This window comes from Ranitomeya variabilis, chromosome 4 (genome assembly GCF_051348905.1).
Source record: "Ranitomeya variabilis isolate aRanVar5 chromosome 4, aRanVar5.hap1, whole genome shotgun sequence".
Lineage (NCBI taxonomy): Eukaryota > Metazoa > Chordata > Amphibia > Anura > Dendrobatidae > Ranitomeya > Ranitomeya variabilis.
Window position 1 is genome coordinate 704,801,814 of NC_135235.1, and position 18,288 is coordinate 704,820,101.

The window sequence follows — 18,288 nt, forward strand, 5'->3', positions numbered from 1 at the left end:
CCCCATTAGGGCAAAGAGACAACCTCCATATGCCGTCGTGGAAGGTGACTAGAGAAAAATACACCACTAAAGTTGTTGCACATTTTCTCCTGAATACGCCGATACCCCATATGTGGGGGAAAACCACTGTTTGTGCGCACGGCAGGGCACAGAATGGAATGAGTGCCGTTTTGGATTGCAGACTTTGATGGAATGGTCTGCTGGCGTCATGTTGCGTTTGCAGAGCCCTTGATGTGCCTAAACAGTGGAAACCCCTCACAAGTGACCCCCATTTCGGAATCTACACCCCGAAATTAATTTATCTAGAGGCATAGTCTTATTGTATTGATTATAATGCTTTTTGTTTTACTGGTGTATGAATTTATAATGTGGTGTTATATGTAAGATGTGCGGGGTACATCAGATTTATAAAAGTGTGTTGTGTCAACAGGGTATAAACAAATTTTATTAATTTGTGGACGTGTGGTATGCTTTGAAGCAATCCTTAATGCAAAGGCCAAGTTTCTCAGGGCAGGTTTCACAATGGTAAATTGTGTCCTTTCAGATTCCCCTCTTGGAACATACTCTGCACCGTTTTTGTGATCGTCCTGTCCTCGCTGTTTGGGGAACCTGTCCTGGGAAATGTTGACCTGGGACAATACGGGCACTATCAGATTCAGAAGTACTGGGGCCCTCACCTCCCCGAGTAGTAAACATTAGGGCCTTGATGACTTCCTCCTGAAACTGAAGGAAGGTCCCTGTATTGCCTGCAGATCGGGACAGCACAGAAGCATTGTACAGCGCCATCTGTACAATGTGCACGGCCAATTTTTTGTACCATACTTTGGCTTTTCGCATGGCACTGTATGGTTGGAGGACCTGATCTGAAAGATCCACACCCCCCATGTACCGATTGTAATCCAAGATACAATCTGGCTTTCGGACTTGTGCTGTGGTCCCACGAACAGTGACAAGGGTGCTGTTGTCGCGGTGTATGGTGGTCAGGATAAGGACATCCCTTTTGTCCTTATACTTGACCACCAGCATGTTGTTGCTGCATTGGGCTCTGCTTTCCTCTTTTCTCAGCATTTGCCCCATTAGCGGCTTAGGGAGGCCTCGCTGATTTTTTCGCATGGTGCCACATGCAGCTGTACCTCTGGCAGAGAGAGCCTTGAAGAGTGGGATGCTGGTGTAAAAGTTGTCAATGTAGAGGTCATAACCCTTATCCAGCAGTGGGTGCAGCAATTCCCACACAATTTTCCCACTCACCCCCAGGATGGGGGGCATTCAGGAGGGGTTAATTTGGGTGTCCTTCCCCTCGTAGACCCTAAATCTGTGGGTGTACCCTGAGGTACTCGCACAGTTTGTACAGCTTTATTCCGTACCTGGACCTCTTACTGGGCAGGTATTGTCAGCATTTTAGCCTCCTTTTGAAATGAACAAGAGATTCATCAATGGCGATGTCCCTCTGGGGTATGTACGCTTAAGCAAATTTTCTGCTGAAGTGTTCAACCACTGGCCGAATTTTATATAGACGATCAAAGTTAGGATCGTCTCGGGGAGGACACTGCACATTATCACTATAATGCAAAAATCTTTGGATCCCTTCAAATCGTGTCCTTTTCATGGCCATGCGGAATAATACTCCAGTACTGACGAATCTCTGTTTTTTTTATTATGCCCATATGCAGCACAATTCCCCAAAATGTCATCATCTCTGCTGCATTTACGGGGGTCCATCTGGCATATGATGACGTGGGATTTTGGGTGAAAAATTGCTGGGCATACAGGTTCGTCTGGGCCACCATAAGATTTATTATTTCCTCACTGAAAAAGAATTTGAAGAAGTCAATTTCAGTGAGGCCAGTGGTGTCAAACTGGATTACTGAGCTGCTGCTGAAATCCGGGCTGAAAATTATCGGGGGGGTGCAATCCATACGGGATCGATTGCTGCAGGAGTTGCTTGGGTCCTAGGGCGCCTTGTTGGGGGTCCTTCCTCACCAGATGAGGAGGAGGAGGAATAGAGGAATGTGGGATCTTCCTCACTGGCTGTATCTGTATCAAACGCAAGAATGGCGTAACCCTCCTCTGGTGAATAGTGCCTTGTTGACGAATGGGCCATTTTAATTTTTTTCCCAAACCCCGGGAATGTGTATTTAAGTGGTGCTTTTACACGTGTAATGTGTGGGGCTTGTGTATAGGGTAATCTTTATTATAACAAAACAGAGAAAAAAGAAGTAGAGAGGTAAAATGTAGAAGAAAAAATGTGAAGAAAAATCAGATTATAAAAAAAGTTTGGATTAAAAAAAGCAGACGTTCACTACACTACACTGTGTTCCAAATTATTATGTAAATTGGATTTAAGTGTACAAAAAGATTTAATTGTTTTGTTTTTCAAATAAACTCCTGGATGGTATTGTGTCTCAGGGCTCAATGGATCACTGAAATCAATCTTAAACACATGTGATAATTAGTTTTCCAAGTGATTCTAATTAAAGGAAAACTACTTTGAAAATGATTTTCCACATTCCACAGCAGGCCACAGGTTTCAAGCAATATGGGAAAGAAAGGATCGCTCTGCTGCTGAAAAGCGTTAAATAGTGCAATGCCTTGGACAAGGTATGAAAACATTAGATATTTCAGAAATCTTAACAGTGATCATCATACTGTGCAGAGATTTGTGACTGAAACAGAGCACAGACAGAGTTCATGCAGATAAAGGCATAATGAGGAAGGTTTCTGCCAGACAAATTCACTGGATTAAGAGAGCGGCTGCCAAAATACCATTACAAAGCAGCAGTTATTTGAAGCTGCTGGTGCCTCTGGAGTCCCTCGAACCTCAAGGTGTAGGATCCTTCAAAGGCTTGCTGTGGTGCATAAACCTACTATTCGGCCACCCCTAAACAGTGTTCACAAGCAGAAACGGTTGCAGTGGGCCCAGACATACATGAGGACTAATTTTCAAACAGTCTTGTTTGCTGATGAGTGTTGAGCAACCCTAGATGGTCCAGATGGATGGAGTAGTGGATGGTTGGTGGATGGCCACCATGTCCCAATAAGGCTGCGACGTCAGCAAGGTGGTGGAGGAGTCATGTTTTGGGCCGGAATAATGGGGAAACAGCTGGTAATTCCACAAATGAGCACTTTCAGTTCTTTAAAACATCACATTTTTTGAAATTCTACTGTGCATAATAATTTGGAACAGTGCATTTTGAGTTTTTATTCATTTTGGAGATTATAGTGTTATCATTGGGAGGTTTCTTCAATAAAATTCGATGTATACTCTAACGGGTGATGACTTTTGTTAGACTGACTGTCATTTGTACCAACCATTTAGGAAAATCCGAGAAAAATGTAATTTGCATAATAATTTGGAACATGGTGTAATGCCCTCCCTATAAATTTATCCAATGAAAATTCTTTTTTACAAAAGAAAAACAGACGTCACCAACAATGTGATGCACGCTCCCCTAATGCACTTTTTATGCAAGAAAAAAAAGCTACCTCCCTACCTATGAAACTACTCTGTACTTTTATTTCTAAACAAGATCGGTCGTCACTAACGCTGTGACACCGGCTACGCTACCTTGCTATATCTAAAACTACACTATACTAACTACCGTAATATTTTTTTCTAAAAAAACTTGGACATTGCTTAGACTGCGAAGTCCGCTACACTAACTAGCTAAAAAAGAAAAATTTCCATGGTGCAGTCTCTGATCAGCAGCGATACTGATCAAAGCGCTGCGGACACAGATACCTCTGATGTGTGTACTTGCAAAGCAAATGGAGCCGAAGGATCTACTGTGGACAAAGCAGGTGCGCTTTATAAATTCATTTTCAATTGTTCAAATAAAATTTGTTGTTCATCACCCCTAGGACCAAAGTAATCAATATTTTCATCTTTTAAAAGATCATACAAAGGCCTGGCCTTGTCTGCAAAATTTTCAATGAAGTCCCTTCAAAAGTTTGTAAGACCCAAGAAATGTCGCAATGCCTTCTGTGATGTTGGAATTGGTAGAGAAGCAATCGCCTCTAGTCTTTCCTGCAGTAGCTGTCTTTTTCCTGGACTCAACAACACTCCCAAAAACCTGACCTCGGATTGCATCAATTTGACCTTTTTGGTGTTTAATTTCAACCCTGCATCATGAAACAGCTCAAACAATTCTGTCAGAAGAGAAACATGTGCCTCTTTATCCTCAGTAGACAACAGAATATCATCAACATATTGTAAAATACAATCAGGCCTCGAAAATCTGCATAATACCTTTGCCAACGCCTGATGGAAAACACTAGGTGACAAATGTGCTCCTTGAGGGAACCTGCAAAACAGATATTGTTCATCCAAGAAAGTAAATGCAAACTTGTACTGACAACTCTTTTCAAGAGGTATACTGAAAAAACATTACTGATATCCAGTACAGAGAAGTATTTTGCCTTTTGCCTTTGCATTCAGCCTTGCCATCATGTCATGAGTATCTGCAACATTGGGTGCTACATTGGGAGTATGTTTGTTAAACATCCGCAAATCCAATATCATTCGATAAGAATCATCAGATTTCAGGACACCACAAAGGATTGTTACTTACAGAATTAGCCTTTCGGATGACACCTTGATCTAACAATTCCTGAATGATCTTTGACATAGAATCAATTGATTCTGGAGGCAATTTATACTGACGCTGAGGAGGAGGATCTCGGCCTTCCACATTTACAACAACATCCTTCATTGTACCAACCTCATTCCTTAACTGAGCCCAAAGAGAAGGAAAGCGCTGTACAATTTCTGTCAGTACCTCATCACCACCAGATTCAGGCCACAAATGATCTGTTGACACAACATCATTTAAGCAAACACTTCCAACATGGCTATAATCACTAGGGTCAATGACTACAGGTTTACAACCACTAGAATCTTTCCAGATCACTTGATTTCCTAGATGAACTACCCATCCGAATTTCTGCATAAAATCTGTGCCGAGTATATTTTGAGAATCACGACAATACCAAATGTCAATTCCTGTTTTGAAAGAACTAGGTATTTCCAATGTCACATTGGTAACTAAGGTAACTTTAGTTTCACCTTTTCCACTAAAACCAACAATTGTACAAACTGGTGAATCTAGTTGTAGCTTCAAATCAAGATTTGTAAAGGTACCTTCACACTAAGCGACTTTGCAGCGAGAACGACGACGATCCGTGACTTTGCAGCGTGGATGTGTTTGACACGCAGCAGCGATCTGGATCTCGCTGTGATATCGCTGGTCGGAGCTAGAAGTTCAGAACTTTATTTCGTCGCTTGATCACCCGCTGTCATCGCTGGATCGGCGTGTGTGACGCCGATCCAGCGATGTGTTCACTTGTAACCAGGGTAAACATCGGGTTACTAAGTGCAGGGCCGCGCTTAGTAACCCGATATTTACCCTGGTTACCATTGCAAAAGTTAAAAAAAAACAAAACAGTACATACTCACCTTCTGATGTCTGTCACGTCCCCCGGCATCCACAGGGTTACGCGCTGCTGCTCAGAGCTTCCTGCACTGAATGTGTCAGCTCCGGCAGTAAAGCAGAGCACAGCGGTGACGTCACATGGCCAAGTCACATGGCCAAATTGATGGAAAAATAAAAAAGTTATGGCTCTGGGAAGGAGGGGAGCGAAAAACGAACACGGAAAAACGGAAAATCCCAAGGTCATGAAGGGGTTAATCTTGTAAGAACAGAAACCTTTTTTATATCTTGGTGCAATTTAGATAATAACTCTCTTCAAGTATCAATTTGATCTTCCAATTGTTCAATATGTTCTGACAATATCAAACAATTTGGACAATCCAAGTAATCCCCGTCAGACTCTTGTGTGTCACCTTGTGTGTCAGTATGACCAATGTCTTGTGTGATAGTACATGCTTTATGTGTGTGTGTTTCAGTTTTCTCAAAGACTAAATTATTGTACACTCAGACCATGTGCATGACATTTTGAAGCTTTCTCTGTAATTTTTTTACTGACAAAAACCTCTTATCAATTTTAAGATTCTCTGCTTCACATTGGCTATATAAACTAGACCATAATTGTGAATCTGTATGGCTATGAACAAACTTAAACTCTATATTACTTTTCTTAGAATAATCATGAATAAAATCCATTTTCTCACCTGTAGAATATCTTTTCCTCTTCTGGATTGATCCAAGTCAATGGATGGTCCTCTGTGTCTTTTTACTGATTCCTCAGACCTCCGTCATGGGACCCATGCAGCTCTTTATGGTTGGAGACACGAATCCTCACTGTCTGTAGGCTCTGTCTGATCCTTGTGACGTGAAATAGTGAAATTCCTGCGCCTTGAATAACAGGTGTTTAGCAGAGCTCTCCTCCTCCGTGTGCAAGGAAAAGGAATCCACACAAAATAGCACAAAAATCAGATTTGGCTGTACTCGCCATAATGCTAGAAAAAATAACACTTTCTTATTTTTTTTAAGTAAGAGCACGGTGAAGATAGAAAGGAAAGCAATATTGAAATGTGTGGATAAAACAAATCTTGTTTAATGTTTATTCAAAAAGTGATTACAAAAATGAAGAAAAGTAAGTTCATAGCACTCAAAATAAGTATTAGATTATAAAAGAGAAAAGAAGTATACAGTGGTTCTTACATGTGGTCTTGAAGTTGATGTGGTCCGGGTTGGAGATTCTCAAAGTATGAGAGATCTGTCTGAACAGGAGTTAGGTCGGCTTATATACTACTTTGACCCATAAACTTACATTGGTTTCTATTTTTCCTGTTTCATAACCACATATCGTGATCTGCCGCTATGTTCATACCCTCTACCATATTAGAAGAACACTAGTAACTTGCGGAATATGCATGTTAGATATTTGTACATTACCTCATTTTGAAATGCTTAAAGGGCACCTGTCACCCCCAAAATGGCTGGTGAGGTAAGCTCACCGGCATCAGGGGCTTATCTACAGCATTCTGTAATGCTGTAGATAAGCCGCCGATGTTACCTGAAAGAGGAGAAAAAGACGTTAGATTATACTCACCCAGGGCCGGTCCCGCTCTGGTCCGCGTCCGATGGGTGTCTCCGGTCCGCTCCGGCGCCTCCCATCTTCGTTCCATGACGTCCTCTTCGGGTCTTCGCGCCGCGGCTCCGGCGCAGGCGTACTTTGTCTGCCCTATTGAGGGCAGAGCAAAGTACTGCATTGCGCAGGCGCCGGGCCTCTCTGACCTTTCCGGCGCCTGCGCACTGCAGTACTTTGCTCTGCCCTCAACAGGGCAGACAAAGTACGCCTGCGCCGGAGCCGCGGCGTAAAGACCCGAAGAGGACGCCATGGAATGAAGATGGGAGGCGCCGGAGCGGACCGGAGACACCCATCGGACGCGGACCAGAGCGGGACCGCCCCTGGGTGAGTATAATCTAACGTCTTTTTCTCCTCTTTCAGGTAACATTGGGGGCTTATCTACAGCATTACAGAATGCTGTAGATAAGCCCCTGATGCCGGTAAGCTTACCTCACCAGCCATTTTGGGGGTGACAGGTTCCCTTTAAGCATATAGCCTGTGACTGTCACAGGGAGACTAGGTGGGTAAGAGCTTATAACCCGGGCCCCTGCAATTTACCTCAGACTAGGGAAATCCTGACTGACCCTCTACCTGGAGTTTACACTGATGGTGTGCATGTCCAGGGCTCCACCCTCTCCCTACCTCCTGTTTAAGCCCTAGGCTGATACCACCGCCCACAACCCAGTGAAGATGTAATAACAATACCCACAATCAGAACAGACAAGGATAACGGAAAATATACTCCACACAACAGTCACTCAGGAATACACTATAAATGTGTAGGGCAAAATAAATACAAATATAGGAAGGAGTAAATAAGACACAGGAAAATACACCACCAGCAACGAATCTCCAACTACCAGCTCACCACTCCAGACCGAGATAACAACGGAAAAGACAGAAGCTATAATTGGCGACGCCCAAAGATCAGGAGAACTATTTAAAGGAAATGGGCATGGCCCAGCTTCCAATCCGAGGATCAGGCAAATTAACCCCGGAACAGCTAGACAAAAACTAGCCGACGCCAATGAGCAAATAGTGGTCAAAAGCGGAATTACCGCTGTCTGTCGGACGACCTGGTCTGAGCAGCATCCGACATGACAGTGACCTTTAAGAATCAGTTACTATCTCCAAATAGCCACATATTGACAATTCTGGCAAAAGCCCTATAGTTCTGACAAACAGAGACCAGATGTATAGGCCAAAATCCTCAGAATAACTCAGTCCTCACTATCCAGAGTATCTATTTGATAGTTAGAACCTGCATGTGTTAAGCAATCTATATTTTTTCATTATTGAAATAATATTTTACAGTGGCTTACCCTCCTTCTGGAGTGTGTCAATGACTGCCTTCTAGACATCTGTCAAGTGAGCAGTCTTCCTCATGATTGTGGAGCCTACTGAAACAGACTAAGGGACCATTTTTAAACGTTTAGGAAGCCATTGCAGGTGTTTTTATTCTAATTTACTGACATAATGACTTTTGGGTTTTCATTGGCTGTAGGATATACAGTACAGACCAAAAGTTTGGACACACCTTCTCATTTAAATTTTTTCTGTATTTTCATGACTATGAAAATCGTACATTCACACTGAAGGCATCAAAACTATGAATTAACACATGTGGAATTATATACTTAACAAAAAAGTGTGAAACAACAAAATTGTAGGTTCTTCAAAGTAGCCACTTTTTGCTTTGATGACTGCTTTGCACAATCTTGGCATTCTCTTGATGAGCTTCAAGAGGTAGTCACCGGGAATGGTCTTCCAACAATCTTGAAGGAGTTCCCAGAGATGCTTAGCACTTGCTGGCCCTTTTGCCTTCTTTCTGCGGTCCAGCTCACCCCAAACCATCTTGATTGGGTTCAGGTCTGGTGACTGGAGGTCAGGTCATCTGGCATAGCACACCATCACTCTCCTTAATCAAATAGCCCTTACACAGCCTGGAGGTGTGTTTGGGGTCATTGTCCTGTTGAAAAATAAATGATGGTCCAACTAAATGCAAACCGGATGGAATAGCATGCCGCTGCAAGATGCTGTGGTAGCCATGCTGGTTCAGTGTGCTTTCAATTTTGAATAAATCCCCAACAGTGTCACCAGCAAAGCACCCCCACACCATCACACCTCCTCCTCCATGCTTCGCGGTGGGAACCAGGCATGCAGAGTCCATCCGTTCATCTTTTCTGCGTCGCACAAAGACACGGTGGTTGGAACCAAAGATCTCAAATTTGGACTCATCAGACCAAGGCACAGATTTCCAGTGATCTAATGTCCATTCTTTGTGTTCTTTAGCCCAAACAAGTTTCTTCTGCTTGTTGCCTGTCCTTAGCAGTGGTTTCCTAGCAGCTATTTTACCATGAAGGCCTGCTGCACAAAGTCTCCTCTTAACAGTTGCTAGAACTCTGTGTGGCATTGACCTGGTCTCTAATCTGAGCTGCTGTCAACCTGAGATTTCTGAGGCTGGTGACTCGGATAAACTTATCCTCAGAAGCAGAGGTGACTCTTGGTCTTCCTTTCCTGGGGCAGTCCTCATGTGAGCCAGTTTCTTTGTAGCGCTTGATGGTTTTTGCCACTGCACTTGGGGACACTTTGAAAGTTTTCCCAATTTTTCGGACTGACTGACCTTCATTTCTTAAAGTAATGATGGCCACTCGTTTTTCTTTACTTAGCTGCTTTTTTCTTGCCATAATACAAATTCTAACAGTCTATTCAGTAGGACTATCAGCTGTGTATCCACCAGACTTCTGCACAACACAACTGATGGTCCCAACCCCATTTATAAGGCAAGAAAACCTGACAGGGCACACCTGTGAAGTGAAAACCATTCCTGGTGACTACCTCTTGAAGCTCATCAAGAGAATGCCAAGAGTGTGCAAAGCAGTCATCAAAGCAAAAAGTGGCTACTTTGAAGAACCTAGAATATAAGACATAATTTCAGTTGTTTCACACTTTTTTTTACAATTCCACATGTGTTAATTCCTAGTTCTGATGCCTTCAGTGTGAATGTACAACTTTCATAGTCGTGAAAATACAGAAAAATCTTTAAATGAGAAGGAGTGTCCAAACTTTTGGTCTGTACTGTAGTCATCAACAGAAAGAAACAAACACTTGAGATATATCACTCTGTAATGACTCTATATAAGAGTTTCACTTTTTGCATTGAAGAACTGAAATAAATTAACTTTTTGATAATATTCTAACTTAGTGAGGAGCACTTGTATGTGACTATGTAAAAACAATTAAGAACATAAAAAAAGCTTCTCCCCATGTGAATTCTTTGGTGGCTAGAAAGAGATGGTTTCTTCACAAAACATTTTCTACATTATGAACATGAAAAAGGCTTCTCCCCGTGTGTGTTCTTAGGTGGGTAACAAGATGCACTTTCTGGTTAAAACATTTCCCTCATTCTGAACAGGAAAAAGGCTTCTTCCCTGTGTGGGTTTTCTGGTGGCTATCAAGATGCGCTTTCCTGTTAAAACATTTCCCACATTCTGAGCATGAAAAAGGCTTTTCCCCTGTGTGGGTTTCCTGGTGGCTAACAAGATTTGCTTTGTGGTTAAAACATTTCCCACATTTTGAACAGGAAAAAGGCTTCTCCCCTGTGTGGGTTTTCTGGTGGCTAACAAGATTTGCTTTGTGGTTAAAACATTTCCCACATTCTGAACAGGAAAAAGGCTTCTCCCCTGTGTGAGATCTATGATGTCTGACAAGAATTGATTTATCTAGAAAACATTTCCCACATTCTAAACAGGAAAAAGGCTTCTCCCCTGTGTGAGATCTATGATGTCTGACAAGATGTGATTTATCTAGAAAACATTTCCCACATTCTAAACAGGAAAAAGGCTTCTCCCCTGTGTGAGATCTATGATGTTTGATAAGAACATTTTTATGTGCAAAACATTTCCCACATTCTGAACAAGAAAAAGGCTTCTCTCCTGTGTGGGTTTTCTGGTGGCTAACAAGACGCGCTTTCTGGTTAAAACATTTCCCACATTCTGAACAGGAAAAAGGCTTCTCCCCTGTGTGGGTTTTCTGGTGGCTAACAAGACTCGATTTCTGGCTAAAACATTTCCCACATTCTGAACATGAAAAAGGCTTCTCCCCTGTGTGGGTTTTCTGGTGGCTAACAAGATGTGCTTTGTGGTTAAAACATTTCCCACATTCTGAACAGGAAAAAGGCTTCTCCCCTGTGTGGGTTTTCTGGTGGCTAACAAGATTCGATTTCTGGTTAAAACATTTCCCACATTCTGAACATGAAAAAGGCTTCTCCCCTGTGTGGATTTTCTGGTGTATAACAAGATGTGCTTTGTGGTTAAAACATTTCCCACATTCTGAACAGGAAAAAGGCTTCTCCCCTGTGTGAGATCTATGATGTCGGACAAGAATTGATTCATCTAGAAAACATTTCCCACATTCTGAACAGGAAAAAGGCTTCTCTCCTGTGTGAGTTCTTTGGTGGGTAACAAGCTGCGCTTTCCGAATAAAACATTTTCCACATTCTGAACATGAAAATGGCTTCTCCTCTGTGTGAATTCTCTGGTGACTGACAAAATCTGATTTCTGGTTAAAAAATCTCCCACACTCGGAACAAGAAATTCTATTGTCTGCTTTGTGAAGGTTTTGTTGTTTGAGAAAGGACTTTTCTAGGGGAAAACTATTTCCATATTCTGAAAATGAAAATGTCTTCATTGCTTTAGGAGCAGTTCGTTTTTTAATGCTTATTTTGTGACTTTGATTTTCCTTAGTAGTCCGTAATGAATCAGAAGATAGGACCTGTTCCACAGGATCAGATGACAGATCTTTGCTGTGAAGGGGTGATGGTATATTTGGAGTAATGGCATTCCCTTCAATTGTATCCTGTGGGATCTCATAATCATCTGATTTAAACATTGAAGATGTCAGCTGTCCTGCTGATCTCCTGGTACGGTCATCTACCAAGAATAAAACCAATTATTATTTTAGAATAAAATATCCACGAATTCTATATTTTTGACCATTTCTACTTAAACAGTCTGTAAAAATGGCAAGTTATGCAAAATTATTGAATTATTCACCAAGACAATGACATTTTACAGTTTACTAGACTGTGCTCAAACCACATTAAGCATCCATGCTTTTGCCATTACTATAGTGAGAGGAAACCACTTATTTTACTGCACGTGTACACAATCTAGGCACTATGTGTTGGGTCATAACTTGGGATATTTGCAGTTTTCCCTTTCCAATATCCACTGATCGTGCTAATATCTGGAAACTGCCAGTGGAGTCAAAATAGTCACTATTCATATAGATTGATTCATTGAGGGTTATAATTTACAAAATGGAGTCACTTTAACCCCTTTATGACTCCAGCTTATTTGGTTTTGCGTTTTCATTTTTCGCTCTCCTTCCTAGAGCCATACCTTTTTTATTTTTCCATCAATATGGCCATGTGGCGCTTATTTTTTGCAGTACAAGTTGTACTGTTGAACGACATCATTGGTTTTAGCATGACGTGTACTAGAAAACAGGAAAAAAATTACAAGTGCGGTGAAATTGCAAAAAAGTGCAATCCCACACTTGTTTTTTGTTTGGCTTTTTTTGCTAGGCTCACTAAATGCTAAAACTGACCTGCTATTATGATTTTGCAGGTCATTACGAGTTCATAGACACCAAACATGTCTAGGTTATTTTTTATCTAAGTGGTAAAACAAATTTCCTAACTTTGCTAAAAAAAAAAAAAAAGTGCAATTTTTCTATAGCTGTAGCGTCTACATTTTTCGAGATCTGGGGTTGGGTTTGTTTATTTTTTGTGTGCTGAGCTGACATTTTTAATGATACCATTTTGGTGCAGATACATTCTTTTGATCGCCCGTTATTGCATTTTAATGCAATGTCTCTGTGACCAAAAAACCTCATTCTGGTGTTTCAATTTTTTTTTCTCGCTACGCCTTTTAGTGATCAGGTTAATCGTTATTTTTATTGATAGATCGGGCGATTCTGAATGCGGCGATACCAAATATGTGTATATTTTATTTTTGTTATTGTTTTATTTTGAATGGGGCGAAAGGGAGGTGATTTAAACTTTTATATTTTTTTTCATATATTTAAAACATTTTTTTTTTTTTACTTTTGCCATGCTTCAATAGCCTCCATGGGAGGCTAGAAGCGGGCAAAGCCTGATCGGCTCTGCTACATAGGAGCGATGCTCACATTGCTCCTATGTAGAGATTTACTGCATTGATATGAGCGCTGACCACAGGGTGGCGCTCACAGCAATCAGGCATCAACAACCATAGAGGTCTTCAATAGACCTCTGGCTGTCATGCCGACGCATCGCTGACCACCGATCACATAACACGGGTCAGCGATGCACGCATTTCCGGCCCTATGGCCGGAAGCAATAGTTAAATACCGCTGTCAGCGTTTGATAGTGGCATTTAACTAGTTAATAGTGGAGGGTGGATTGCGATTGCTATTGCGAGCACATGTCAGCTGTTCAAAACAGCTGACATGTCGTGGCTTTAATGTGGGCTCACCGCCGGAGGCCACATCAAAGCGGGGGTTCTGACCTCGGACGTACTATCCCGTCCGAGGTCAGAAAGGGGTTAAAGGGATTTCGTCTGCTCTGGTTTTCTGCAATTTTGTCATATTAGGGATTCTGCAAATGGTGTGCCCCATCTCCTCTGGTATCTACTCCTGCAATGTCTACTTCAGACACCAGACGCGGCCTTACTCATTCTGCAGGCGATGCTGGTAACAGAGGTGGGGTTGGAACCAGAAGCTCTTGGCGGTGCAGGCTTTGCCCAGCCACTAAGATTAGGGTGCCTGGCATCTGTAGTACCATCCAGTCTGGCCGTATGGGTATGTGTGCTATCAGCTGCAGTAATCTGCTCCCTGTTTTAGCCAATTGGAAAGCACCACACCTTTTTTAATCAGATAAATTTGTATTAACCATAACAAGATTTACAACAGATCACATGTTCATACGTATTTTATGTTTTACAGTAAATTAACCCCCGATGGAGACCATATCAGGAGCAATAATTCGTCCATAGTTGACAATATCAAAGAGAGTTCCAGTTTACAATAAGTTGTACTCTATAAGGCCGGTTTCACACGTCAGTGGCTCCGGTACGTGAGGTGACAGTTTCCTCACGTACCGGAGACACTGACACACGTAGACCCATTAAAATCAATGCATCTGTGCAGATGTCATTGATTTTTTGCTGACCGTGTCTCTGTGTGCCAAACACGGAGACATGTCAGTGTTCGTGGGAGCGCACGTATTACACGGATCCATTAAAGTCAATGGGTCAGTGTAAAACACGGACCGCACACAGAAGTTCTCCGTGTGCAGTCCCTGTTCCGTGCAGGAGACAGCGCTCCAGTAAGCGCTGTCCCCCCCACATGGTGCTGAAGCCGTGATTCATATCTTCCCTGCAGCAGTGTTTGCTGCATAGAAGATATGAATAATAGTGTTTAAAAGAAAGATCTATCTGTCCCCCGCCCCCTGTGCACCCCCCCGCTGTTCTGAAAATACTCACCCGCTCCCTCGTTGGCTGTCGCTGCTTCCTGTCCTGGCAGCCCCTTCTACTGTATGCGGTCACGTGGGGCCGCTCATTTACATTCATGAATAGGCGGCTCCATCCCTATGGGAGGTGGAGCCGCATATTCATGACTGTAATCGGTTAATATTTCCTCCACATACCCTAATATAGATATCAATGGATCCCTAGGAATAATGCACCCATACACCACTCCAATGCGGTTCAATACTACAATCCAATAGGAGGACAATCTGGGACAATGCCAAAGCTCATGCAATATGTCCGCCTGAGATTGAGAACACCTTGGGTAATCAGAGTTGGACTTCGAAAGCACCACACCTTACTACAGCTTGAAGCATATTGCGAGAAGCTGCCAGATACAGCCTTTATCTCCTGTTGTTCAGTCCTCTGTGCTCAGTTCCCGACTTCTGTATTTGTTTCCTGTTGTGACCCCAGCCTGTTTACTGACTACTCTTATGTCTCCCGAGTAAGTATTTTCTCTGGCCTCTTGGTTCTGACATGGTTATCTGTCTATTCTTCTTCCCATCTTACTCCACAGAACAATAGGTAACACTGTGCTCCAAGGCTAGGGGTCTCTGTGCAAGTTCAAATACATGAAGAGGGGTTAAAGAAGTTAAAGGGTAATGGGCAAAACTGTGACTATAGACAATAACACATCCTCAGGGAAAAAAAACTGAGTAGTGGTGAATCTTCTCTGGAGTAATTGGAGTATGGGACTCGATGGCCCTAAGCAATATAAACTATCGGTATGGGACTCTGTGGCTCTAAGGCTAGTTTCAGATTTGCGGTAGAATCCACAGCGTTTAATCCGCAACCTGAAACGCACGATAAACCGCATACAAACGCGTTTTTCTAGACGCATAAGGTAATGCATGCGGTAAAAAAAACGCAAAGTTTACACGCTTTTTCGTGCGTTTGCGTTTTCTGTGCGCATGGTGGAAACTTTAACAGGAGAAAAATCTAGATAACCAGACACCGCCAATGGGACTACAGTGGGCGTGTATTATGGGATATTTATATATAGACCCTTGGACAGCTGAAATCTTCAGATTTTTCTACTGTATCCTGTGTCATGATGGATCTTCGCATAGAGAGCTTTTATTTCAACCTGGATTTAAGTATCAAGCAGTTTCCTTCCTATGCATTCCTATGCGTTTGCTTGGGAGCAACAAAGAAATCGAGAAAGGCAGAGAAGGACACTGCATCGGCGTTTTTGGAGACACCACATTATTGAACTCCGGGAGAGCCATGGAGCCTACCACACGCTATATGGCGAGCTTAATGCCAACCCGGACAAATTCCCAGAATATACCAGGATGTCTCAAGAGACTTTTAAGGATTTCCTTGGTCGTGTCCAAGGAGATATCCAGAGACAGGACACCCAGCTCCATAGAGGGATTCCTGCAGAGGAACGTCTCCTGGTCACACTAAGGTCTGTAAAAATTCTAAACATATGCCTGTCATAATTATTATTGTTCTACCATGTATTATTTGATTTTTCCTTTATGTGTTTAGCAAACCCCCATCATAAATGTAATTGTTCGTAATTTGTTTATTTCTTTTTTTGGCAGATTCCTGGCTACAGAGAGAGCTTATCATCGCTCCACTTTCAGTACCGGCTTGGAACTTGTCTGGAATAGTTGTGGACACCTGCCGGGCTTTGTGGAACATTCTCCGGGATGAATTTATCCCCCTACCCACCACGGACATGTGGATGGAAATTGCCGACAAATTCTGGAGAATGTGTAATCTCCATAACTGTTTGGGAGCAGTGGATGGAAAGCACATATGCATTATCAAACCCGCCAGATCTGGATCCAAGTACTTTAACTACAAGAAATAATTTTCTGTAGTGCTCGTGGCAATAGCAGATGCAGACTGTCGCTTTATCTCCATGGATATTGGAGCTTTTGGCTGTGGCAATGACTCACAGACTTTCAAGAACTCGGATATGAGCCAACATTTGTATGGCAAAACTTTTAATTTTCCCCTGCCACGACCTCTCCCCAACACTCAAGGCCCACCAATGCCATTTGTTATGGTTGGGGATGAGGCCTTTCAGATGTGTGAAAACCTACTGAAGCCATATTCCAGTCGGGACTTGAACCACACTAAAAGGATTTATAACTACAGACTGACCAGGGCCCGAAGAACAGTTGAGTGTACCTTTGGGATTCTTGTCTCAAAATGGCGCATTCTTGGGACAGCCATTAATCTAAAAATGGAGACAGTCGATGAGGTTGTCAAAGCCTGTGTGGTTCTCCACAATTACATAATGGCTAAGGAGCGACCCAACATTGAACTGGATGAACCAGTTGCAAACCCATTGCCAGATTACCAGCATCAAGTGTTGAAGTTGCCCACATACGGGACCAATTTGCTGCCTATTTTGTTTCTGACATCGGACGTGTGGCATGGCAAGATAATATTGTGTAAAATGTGCTGTTGGGTTTGGGTCTGTACCAGTTATGTTTTAAATGTTACTAATATTTTTTGTTAATAAACAACGTGTTTTGATACCTGTACCGAATCTCCTATGTCTATCCTCTAAAAACCACTTATGTTGTTAGTGGTAAGGTAGTTGACGTCATTTACATCCTGAATCTGTTCTGCGGTATCTATTGGACGCAGACTGAAGAGACAATGGAGGTATAATACAAAGCAGATCTATACTCACCAGTTCATGTGTGAGAAATGACTTCATGATGCACAAAACCCAGCCTCATGAAATCACTATTTCTGACACCTGTCCAGGTGAGTATAGATATGCCTTGTATGACCTCCATTGTCTCTTCAGTTTGTGTGAAATAGATTATGTAGACTGAGGCTATGTTCACACTTTGCGGTTTTTGCTGCGGATCCGCAGCGGATTTGCAGCTGCGGATCCGCATCAGTTTTCCCTGCAGGGTACAGTACAATGTTACCCTATGGAAAACAAAAACCGCTGTGCCCACTTTGCGTTTTTCCGCTTGAAAATCCACGCGGATTTTCTGCGGAAAAAAAGACGTAACATGTCAATTCTTTCTGCGGATTCCGCAGCGGTTTTCCACCTGCACCAATAGGAAAGTGCAGCTGGAAACCCGCAGTGGAATCCGCAGTTGAAACCGCACAAAAAACCGCAGTGAAAACCACCGCGGTTTTGCACTGCGGTTTTTCCAAATCCGCATCTGAAAAATCTGCAGCAAAAAAAGCAAAGTGTGAACAAACCCTGAAGAGAAAAGGGAGGTTATACAAGGCAGTTCTCTACTCACCAAGTCAGGTGTCATAAATAATTAGTTCAAGATGCAGAGTTTTGTGCATCATGAACTCACTATTTATGACACATGACCTGTTGAGTATAGATCTGCTTTGTATTACCGCCATTGTCTCTTCAGTCTGCGTCACAGATTAAGCAGAGTGAAGAGATTATGGAGAAAATACAAGTAATATTATTTTTTGACAACTCATAGCTCCATAGCAAACACACAAAGCTGCAGTGTTCTACTTAATAACTCCTGGAGCTATGAGGTGGCCAAAAAACAAAGTGTACGGCGCAGTGTGTTTATTCGGCGCACAGTGTGTGTTGCCGGCGGCGAAAAACACAAATAACCAAACAGTATTGGGGAAAAAAACATTAACATTTATTAAAAAAATAAAAAAGAATTAACTGTGCTGCCTTGGGGTAGAGTGACGGAACTGGGGTGTGTGTAGCTGTCAGGCCTGGCTGACT

At 42.5% G+C, this 18,288-nt stretch overlaps 1 protein-coding gene and 1 long non-coding RNA gene across 3 annotated transcripts in view; both read right to left on the reverse strand.

Moving 5' to 3' along the window:
* LOC143766478 (uncharacterized) overlaps positions 1–8,594 on the reverse strand; it is a 202,505-nt gene extending 193,911 nt beyond the window's left edge. Inside the window, exon 1 of the long non-coding RNA XR_013213573.1 lies at positions 7,533–8,594. This is a non-coding gene — a long non-coding RNA (uncharacterized LOC143766478). The remainder of the gene's footprint in view (positions 1–7,532) is intronic.
* A 1,264-nt stretch (positions 8,595–9,858) lies between these two features.
* The window catches only part of LOC143766477 (uncharacterized), a 511,034-nt gene continuing 502,604 nt past the window's right edge, over positions 9,859–18,288 (reverse strand). The window contains exon 7 of one of the 2 annotated variants that reach the window (XM_077254194.1): positions 9,859–11,960. In XM_077254194.1, the coding sequence (XP_077110309.1) occupies positions 10,432–11,960 (1,529 nt within the window). In that variant the 3' untranslated portion in view covers positions 9,859–10,431. The remainder of the gene's footprint in view (positions 11,961–18,288) is intronic. The other variant, XM_077254193.1, reaches the window with a different exon arrangement.